Source organism: Brassica oleracea, chromosome C3 (genome assembly GCF_000695525.1).
Source record: "Brassica oleracea var. oleracea cultivar TO1000 chromosome C3, BOL, whole genome shotgun sequence".
Classification (NCBI taxonomy): domain Eukaryota; kingdom Viridiplantae; phylum Streptophyta; class Magnoliopsida; order Brassicales; family Brassicaceae; genus Brassica; species Brassica oleracea.
The window spans coordinates 3,624,097-3,633,728 of NC_027750.1; the positions used below are offsets into that span (position 1 = coordinate 3,624,097).

The 9,632-nt window shown below is 34.8% G+C and overlaps 2 protein-coding genes and 1 pseudogene across 3 annotated transcripts; 1 reads left to right on the forward strand and 2 right to left on the reverse strand.

The window, feature by feature from the left end:
- Window positions 1-295: 295 nt before the first annotated feature.
- Window positions 296-2,566, reverse strand: LOC106329672. The gene is made up of 9 exons (XM_013768349.1): window positions 2,542-2,566; window positions 1,951-2,046; window positions 1,734-1,800; window positions 1,613-1,631; window positions 1,328-1,447; window positions 1,170-1,239; window positions 1,012-1,055; window positions 930-971; window positions 296-406 (listed from the first exon to the last, which is right to left on the reverse strand). Exons 1-9 carry the CDS (start codon window positions 2,564-2,566, stop codon window positions 296-298), a joined length of 594 nt encoding a protein of 197 aa, XP_013623803.1.
- A 43-nt stretch (window positions 2,567-2,609) lies between these two features.
- LOC106332335 (1-aminocyclopropane-1-carboxylate oxidase homolog 1-like) lies at window positions 2,610-6,342 on the forward strand. 2 transcript variants are annotated; one of them, XR_001268053.1, is made up of 6 exons: window positions 2,610-2,960; window positions 3,052-3,617; window positions 3,688-3,907; window positions 4,184-4,360; window positions 5,963-6,033; window positions 6,133-6,342. XR_001268053.1 is itself a non-coding variant. In XM_013770801.1 (4 exons), exons 2-4 carry the CDS (start codon window positions 3,465-3,467, stop codon window positions 4,264-4,266), a joined length of 456 nt encoding a protein of 151 aa, XP_013626255.1. In that variant the 5' UTR covers window positions 2,610-2,960; window positions 3,052-3,464; the 3' UTR covers window positions 4,267-4,457. The 2 variants fall into 2 exon arrangements, 1 of the variants encoding a protein (XP_013626255.1); XM_013770801.1 differs by lacking the exons at window positions 5,963-6,033; window positions 6,133-6,342 and having other exon boundaries at window positions 4,184-4,457.
- Window positions 6,343-8,765: 2,423 nt separating this feature from the next.
- The window catches only part of LOC106329673, a 6,337-nt pseudogene continuing 5,470 nt past the window's right edge, over window positions 8,766-9,632 (reverse strand).

Consider the following 9,632-nt stretch of genomic DNA (forward strand, 5'->3'; position numbering starts at 1 on the left):
ATTGGAAGGTAAAGATAGTAAAAGATAGGAGAGTAGAGAGGTAAATGTTGTCACATTCTAAATCAATTCTTACTGTTCCTTAACAGAGGAGCAACTCCATGGATGAGTTCTTTACTCTTTATTTTATCCCCTAGTGTGGATTCACTCTAAAACACCAGAAGTTAATGGGACAAGCTAGCTGAATGCTGTCTTTTTTTCTTGATCTTGATTTGAAGGTTATGCAAGGTGAAAATGGGTCTTTCATCTACATGATGCCAGAGGTTCAATCTTATGATGTTAGGACCTACTTATATGCCTATAAGCCCTGCGGGTATATCGAGTCAGGCGCTTCACTCACCGATGTATGCAGCTCAAGGGTACTATCAGAACCATTATGGCTTAGATAGAACCATGAAGGACGCACCATCTAGGAACATCATACAATAATTACCAAAACACAAGAGAAGATTAAAATCAATTCATCAGAATCAATGGTGAAGAAAGCTGTAATGATAGGGATCAATTATCCTGGAACTGAAGGAGAGCTGTTGGGCTGCATCAATGACGTCAAGAGGATGCACAAATCACTCATCGAACTGTACGGGTTCTTGGACGAGAACATCGGTGAGATGATTGATACAGACACGTCAAAAACCCAACCCACCGGCAAAGTCAGGTGATGTACTCTTTGTTCATTACAGTGGACACGGGACTATGTTGCCACCGGAGACAGGAGAAGACAATGATACTGGCTTTGATGAGGGTATTGTTCCCTCCGATATCAACTACATCACCGGTAACTATATATAGTTTTTCCTTTTGCTTTATCTAATTTATCATGTGAGAATTTTCAAAACAAATTTATTTGTTTATTTCTTTTATATTTTCATGATAAGTAAACGTGTTCCAAAAAAAAACAAAAAGTGAAATTGTTATAAACGCCTTCTTACCTTCCCCAGACGACCAATCATTGCAAAGCCAGCTGTTATAACCTGCAACATTGAAGTAGTCAACATGTGCAAAGAATCTAACCGTTAGTGGACCAAGTGTCAGGCTTAGAGGGACTGTTCCATCTCCTGAACAAGTTTAACCAAACATTGAGATAAGAAAATCTATCTCAAGTAGTGATGAAAATGAAAAGATGATGATAAGCCATTTAGGAATGTGCTTAAATAGAAGCAGAAACCGACCATATTTCTCGGACATGTACTTGATAGTTCCATCTGATTCATACATGGATACTCCAGTATTTGGATCAACCTATAAAAAATAAACTTATTTCTTACTGAATAAAGGAGACATGAGATTTAAATAGAAAAAACATTAGGTTTTAGAAAAAAAGACAAACCATGTAGGGAAACTGTTGTTTGCCACCCATCTGATTAACCTTGGGGCGGAAATTAGGACTTCCTCTTGGACAAGGATAGTAGAGAATATCAAGATCCAACACTCCTACCATTTCCCTGACCTGCAAATTCTCCCACATCAGTAGACTCACACACATTTAGTTAAAGGAGACTGAGACAAAAGAGTAAAAGCTAAAATGATTGTCGTTTCATGGTATAAGTAGAAGGAAATCATCAGTATCTTGGCTAATAGTGAAACATATAAGAGACAATGACAGAGAGTTTACCTTGCGACAGAAGGGACATCTATATTCACATGCCGGAAATGGAGAAAAGGAAACATTGACTCAGTATCAAGTGAAAAGGGATTAAACACACATTGAATATCAATATAGAGCGAAAACATACCCTTCAAACTCGTAAATCTCGATCTCGGGACGAGGTCCGAGCTTAGAGTTTTCCTTAACAGTGATCCCTACACATAGCAACATCAGTCATTAGCTTTACCATATACACTCACAAACCAATCTCAAAGGAACAAGTCCAAAGCTTTTAGGGGAATTGAGCACAAATGAATCATAAAGTTGAAAGCTTTGAGAGAAAAAAGGTTAAAAAATGATTTTACCGCCAAGACGAAAGGCATACTGGTCAGATGGAACCTCGTCCTCGGACACGAAAGAAGCAGCGCAATGATATATATGGGGACGACCGTCTCGTTTGGCTTACCAGAGAAACCGAGAGCAGAATATTGGGGTTGTGCTGCGGTTTATTGTTTTGTATACGAGTTTGACTTTGGATAATGGTACTCAGACGGTCTGAGTCAGACCGAACATATTATATTATAAAGTCAGTCATTGGTTACATATTTTTAATTGAACCATTAAATGTTTTCCACACATAAGTGTCGTATGGAATTGAGTGCTTGTATTGGTTCAATTTGTTGGAGGTTGGGATGCAAGTAATTGTAATAAAGGACGTGAGGGGAAAATGCATGGGAACAGGAAATAGAAGGGGCGGGAGTATCTATCTATCTATATAATACTAATAAAGGAGACTTGTGCTCTCTCCACAGGCTGCCACGTTACCATAGAGGCTGGAGCGTTTTTGGACACGTGTCGCCACACCATAGCTTTCGCGTTTTTATTTATTCTGAAACGATTCCCGAATACACTTTATTTAAACTGGGCTTTCATACATTATGATATTAGGCCCATACCTAAAAGGCCCTGCAAGAGACCCATTTTGAATTAGGTTTCGTCGCCGTCTTCCTCTTGCACCTGCGATTTCGACGATGAGATTCCACATACTCCAAGCGTCGTTCCCATCCCCGTAACGTCTCAACCTACCATTAATCTGTTCTTTACTCCGAGTGATTACTCCACTCCGCCCACTCGCAGCATTCAATCTACCTCTTCATTTCCCATTGTAATCGGGTGAAGCTTCAGCTATAAATATCTGTCCTTTTCTGCGAGGAGGAGTACAAGTCAAACTAGATCCAGAAGCATTATTTTTCCTTACAACCGATTTCGATGGCATCTAAGTACACTCTCCTTGCCGATCTAGAGCTGGACGATGCTCTAACGTTATGAAAACATCTTCAACTATCATTACTGAAATTGTCGATCTCGATCACATGTAAGTAACTTTTCAAATATTATACAAAATATATTGTTGTGTTCAGTGTTATATTTGATCGTTGATTAATGTTTTTGATATGATTTTGTAGCTGTGGAGCAAAGACAGCTGAGGTGACAAACACATGGCTTGGAGCAGCAGAGCCATGCCCTTGGAACGACATGAACAATTATCAAGATCAGACAAGCTCTTAACCCAAAGAGTGCACTAAAGCCGTCATCGCTGGCTAAAACCGCAATTAAATCAGCTTCTAAAGAAAAGAAGAAGGGGGAAAGAAACAAAACATAAAACCATATTAAGCATGTAAAGGAATCTCTGTCTCTATTTCAAAAACTCACACAAATGAATAAAAACGTGTCTCTTTTGTGTTTTTTTGTTTGGTCGGAGAATATGTCAGGGAAGTAATGGTTGAGTACTCAAAGGAAGTGATGAAAGTAGGTAAAATGATCCTTGAACTTCTCTCATAAGCTCTAGGATACACATTAATCACCTCAAGGACGTGGAATGCACCAATTCATTGCTCCCGCTCGGCCATTACTACCTGCCTTGTCTTCAACCCGACCTAACGGCTTAACCAAACTCTCAGACAACTCTTTTCTCACGGTTCTTCTACAAGACCATGTTGGAGGGCTTCAAGTTCTCCATGACCAATACTGGGTAACTAACTAACCTACCTACCATTTTGTAGCATGATCATTATTTTTAATCTTTTTGAGCATTTGTGCAGCTTATTACAAACGGCAAGTTCATAAGAGTGGAGCGTCTTGCTTTGGCGAATGCAGCTGGAGCACGTATCTCAGTGGCGTGCTTCTTTAGTTCGTATTTGATGGCGAATCCTAGAGTTTACGTACCTATCAAAGAGCTTCTGTCTCAACAAAAGCCTCCCATTTATAGAGACACCACCATTACAGAGTATTCAAAGTTCTACAGATCAAAAGGATTCGATGGTACCTCTGGACTATATTTCAAGATCTAAGAATGCACGTTTAATTTATGTTTTAAATAAGGATACGTAGAGGCACATGCACGTTTATGTTTAACTAAGATGCGTACCTGTAATAACTTCCTGTCTAATAAGACTGTGTTAGAGCCAGTGGGCCATAATCTGTCAAACGGTTCATTTTCTATCAAACATATTACAATTATGAATTTTATATGGATATGGTCAGTGATGTGTCTGTTGCAATTTGTCCCATATCGATACAGTGGCTCTGTTTTTGTAGAAACAATCTCGAAGGAAGAGTCTTTGAGGACGAGACTAAGCGCAAGAATAGTTGATGAGGTTAAAGACGCAGCAGAGAAGTGAGGGTTCTTCCACGTGATCAACCATGGCGTTTTCAGTCGATCTTCTAGAGAGGATGAAAGATGGAGTTCGCAGGTTTAACGAGCAATCTCCTGAGGTGAAGAAACAATTCTACAGCCGAATGGATCTTTGTGTATACAAGTAACTTCGATCTCTGCACTTCATCAGCTGCACAAAAAAACATTTAACCAAAATGTACAAAATTCATCACACAGGAACACAACATAATATATTTCTCATCAATCCATTTTCTAAAACTTACATCCAGACAATACATCTTTCAAAGCCATGTTACTTCTTTTTACGAAAAAAAGAAGCCATGATACTGCAATATTAAAATCAAAATATAAAATACATCATTAACAATTAAGAAATACGTCTTTCTTCCTTTATTATAGATATATATAATCTACAATACTATATATTTGCATAATTTAAAACACACACACATTATATAAACATAATAATTTTAAAATTGTAAAAATTATATGACAAAAATAAAAAGAGAGGGAATAGACAATAATTTTTTTTTGTTTTGTATTGTTAAGTTGTGTGTAAAATATAATTAAAATTAAAATATTTTAGAATTGATTATTTGTAACAAAATCATTTATTAGACAAGAAAAGAAAGAAAATGTACAATAGGCTAGAATTACATGCCCTTTAATTTTTATTTCTTAAAATTAAAAAAAAAATATTGAAATACATGGATATTTTCTGCTAAATTGTAAAAAAAGCCAATGTTGAATTTAGTGTAGGAGTAATACATGTGCAAATGAATTGTATATTTCACACTACTCCATTCGCAACATATAACTAGGAAGTTACAAAAAAAACATATATTTGTAACAGAACCACTATGGGACACTATATTTATTATAGTTATTTATTTATTTTTTATTCAATTATTTTTTTATTCAATTGATTAGTGAAAATCACTTAAGCTATCTCTCTTTGATCTAAATAACTTTTTTTTTTTGTAAAATGTTAAATCGATCTAAATAACTTCAAAAACAAAATAATATTATTAATCACTATTAATTGGATCAGAAAAATAATTTTAAATTCATTAGAAAATAAAATATAGGAACGGAATACCGCTAGTGTATATAATATAATCGATAAATTGAAGTTTGGTATCTACCAATTGATATCGTAAATGTTGATTGTTCGTAACTGATCCATGAGCTGGTCTGCGTTCACTTCCGATGATTGACTTGCAACAATCGCTGATCGAGGTCGTTGTTTTTTTATATAGTTTACATTCGTGATTTGCGTTTTGATATATATGATGCACTTAGTATAGCAATTGTGTGATGTTAAATATGGGGAAGACCGTTAATGTTCAAAAAAAAAAAAGGGAAGACCGGGTTGGTTTGTTTACAGAAATCCCGAGAGCAGAATATTTGATTTTTTGCGGGGATTTGCTGTTTTGTGTTTATCTCAGCAGGATTGTAATTGTTTCTTAGATATCTAGATTTATTACTTCTTACAGAAGAGCACGAGAAGGTTTTAAATAATAGTCCAACTAAAATTCTTTAGTGTAAGTTGAATGCTAGTTAAGTTGTTTGGATGCTAACACTATGTTTGTTTTTGAGTTGATTTCTTAGATTCAGCTTGACAAATGTTTTCTTGGTCTGAGACTTAATGGGAACAACTATAGCTCCCCCAATAATCATCTGAAATTTTTTAACAGCAGTTATGGCACATTTTGCAACCGGAGGGTGTGATGGTTTTGTCAATCTTAACAACAAGAAGAGGCTGTATCAGGTTTAGTTAGTAAATGAGCTTTTTTGCTTTCATTTCCTGAGGATGTTCCCTAGTGTGATACAGAAATGTATTGCTATTTGGTTCTTGTTTCTTTTGCAGTATTCAAAATTTCCATCAAGCATAACAGCATGGTCAGCTACTAGCTGTTGCTTCAAGTTACACAGTTGGAGAGGGGGAGAAATCGCAAGTATCATCATTCCCCCTTTATAGTCCTCTGAAGTTTATGCATGTATGTTTTTGAAATATTGGATGGATACACAGATTTTTTTTTCTTAAGAACCCCTAAATAAGAAACTAGCATTAAAACACAAAATCAATGTGTCTCTTAACTAGAGTTTTTAATCATGTTTAATTACTAAATTAATCAATAAAAGATTCTAATGGGGTTTGTGGGTTAATCATGCTTTAATTTGGCTAATGGTGCTCCTACTCAACTTAAATCTTGACTTACAATATCAATGCATAACAGTTGAGTTTTAATTTTAAACACCTTCGCGGGCATTACAATTCAGTTAGGAGACCTCACTCTTGTAGGGAAAGAAATTGGATTTTTACTTCCGTAAAGACTAACGTCGATAATGTAGACTGCAAACGTGTGGCTAGTCTGGACCCACTTTTATGGAGATCACGATACCCCTGTATAATTCAAATAAAAAGACTAACATCCATGGATTGCGATGATATAATATTTGGCAACTATATTCATTTTGTTTTTCCAGTTTGTCCCATATATATATTATATAGTGTTTGTTTGTAGGGTTGGTAATGTAATTTTAGCTGAGTTTTATGGTGTAGTGATCTACAATTGCATATATTTCGGTTGCGTGAAATATCAGTTTTAGCTTCGCTTGTTGAATTTTTGTTGGGATATTATAATGATGAAAAACATGTTTCTATATTTATATTTATATAAATTGAAACTATTTGAATAAAAAATAATTTTAATTATTTGTTTTGGATCTGGAAGGAGAAAATGTTTTTAAACTAATTATGAAATTATATCTTTTATGTTAATTTATATTTTTGTTTTATTTAGTCATTATCCGTTTGTAATATATGCATTCAAAACGAAAAACTGAAACAAAATTTTTTTTTCAATAAAAGACAGAGCAACATCTGGAAAATAGAGTTATTAGTAATCGAGAAACCAAAGATAGAGAGCCTGAATCAGATTTTTGTAGTGAAGAATGCAGGGGTCTGTTAGTAACTGCTGGTTATGTTAGCTCCATTGCATCCACTATGTGCTTTAAGAATTCATCTGGGAGGTGTATAGGTGCCATGCAACTGGTACTATTTTACTAAAGTTAACAGTTGGTAAGTATTCTATTTATCCGACTTGTGTATGACCTATAACATGCATCAAGGCGTCGCTCATTGACGTCTAGTGGCAAATAGATTTAAGCATCTCGGGTTTTCTCGATTGTCATCATCACTATTTGGTGTGCTTTTGTCTGCTTATGATTTTGTTCTTTTACATGGAGCAGAAAAATGGTTGAGAAGCTTGTTATCATCAATAGACAATAATGAATATTTTTTTTTTGTACTTGGATGGAAGAGTGTCGATCAGACTGGACCCCCTTCAATTTGCAGTCAGTAACAAAAGAGTTTTAATTAAAATATTTATATGCTACAAAAGTTCATCCGTAATTTTAATATTCTTAAAAATGAAAACTCATACTATGTTTAATAAGCCTTGCAAGTCTTGAGAAGTTCGAACGTAATAATAATTATAGTTAATTTATTAATATTAATCCATAAAATTCGTTTTATAATATTAAATTTTAAATTTTAAATAATATTATATGCATAAAAAATATATTATATGCATAAATACGTTCATAAATGTTGAAAAAATATTTAATGTATGTAATATTTTTAGATTTTTTTGTATTTAAAAAAAAAAAATATTTTTAATTATTTTGACGGCTCCGGATCCAAATCCAGATTCTCGCGGGATCATGATATCTATCCGGATATCCTAAACCCGGATATCTGCAAGGTACGGATCCGAATATAGATCTTGAAATCACATAACCGATGGATACGGATTCGGATCCAGGTACCCCGAATATCTCGGATATCCGGATCCGTTTCATGCCTATTGTGTGTGACACACGAAGACCACCGCTTCGTGAAGCTCTTTTTTGTGGTAATTTTTTTATTTTTTTGTAAAATAACATTTATGGTATATGATAAGAAGAAGATATAAATCTCATATTTTCTTCTAATTTTATATATTAATGTATTAATTAAAAACTACTAATTAATCTTTTTGAAAGAGTTTGGTCTTTTGGGTGTGAAGGGACACACGAAGCTCAAAATGTCCGTTTTGTTCACTCTTCACCTGCTTTTACGTTATAAACCGTTCGAGTTCAGTTCCGTTCAAAACAAATCATGTTCTTATTTGCATATAAAAGATAACAGAAGCATAAAAAATATTGCGTTATTGATTTTTTTTTTTCCGATATGCAACAAAGAAACGAAACGCAAAGAGTGTTTTTACGTGAATGTCTTACAAAATAGATAGAAAAGTCTCTTATTTATACAGAAGCATACATACAACAATAACACAAACATCTAATCTTAAGAGTAAACCCGCCAAACAATTCCATAAACCATACGAAATATAAATACACCATTTACAAAATATTTTAGTTTGCACCATAGCTTTACTGAAGCAATAGAAAATGTAATCACCAATTTTGAAGCTAAGTAAGCAAGACAGCAATAACTTAGTTCGGAAACCATATAATACCTACAGAAGAATAGAGCTTCAAAGCTGCAAATCTCAAACCCATGTGAGGCTTCTGACTAAGACTCTCCAGTAAACCCATCAAGTCAGGATTTTTCCAAACAGAATACCTTGACTAAGGCCATTTCAACATTGCAGTACTTAAAAGAGAAGCCATCTCCTGAAACCTTTCCACTGACACATTCCCTACATAAAAGTTCTGCAGATTACCAACGACGTAAACCACAGTTTTCCCCTCTTCTAATATCCTCCACACTTCTTTCTCCTTCGTTTCTCTTACGTTTGCAAGAATCGTGTTGAAAGCAACAACACAAGGAAGGGAGACTTCCGTTTGCTGAACACTCAACAGAGGTGACAAAGACTCCATAAGATTCAAAGAATACGGTTGCAGGAGAGAAGGAGCAACAATGCGGAGCAACTTAATGAGGACATTGGCTGCTAAATCCACCACAGCTCTGTTTTTATACCCTAGAATAAACACCAAGGCCCTAGCTATGTCAGATATTGAATCCTAAGCAGCAAAAGAGAAACAAAAAGAAGTTTCAAGCTGATAAATTTTTTATGAAAATTAAGAAAAAAAAAAAACACATACTGATCAAACCAAAGTTGTGCAATACATAGAAACATAAACCTATGTAATTCGGTCGGGATTACTAAACAGAAGCAGCACTTTTGCTACAACGCCATTCTGCATAACTGCACAAACTCAGTATCAGTTTTGGGCTACTTACTAAACCAACACTAATCGACCACCAAAAGGTAACCATATAGTTAACAATTTTTATATTTATTATGAAAAATACCAGACACAAGAAACAGAGTAAACGATATCCTGGTTTAGAAACAA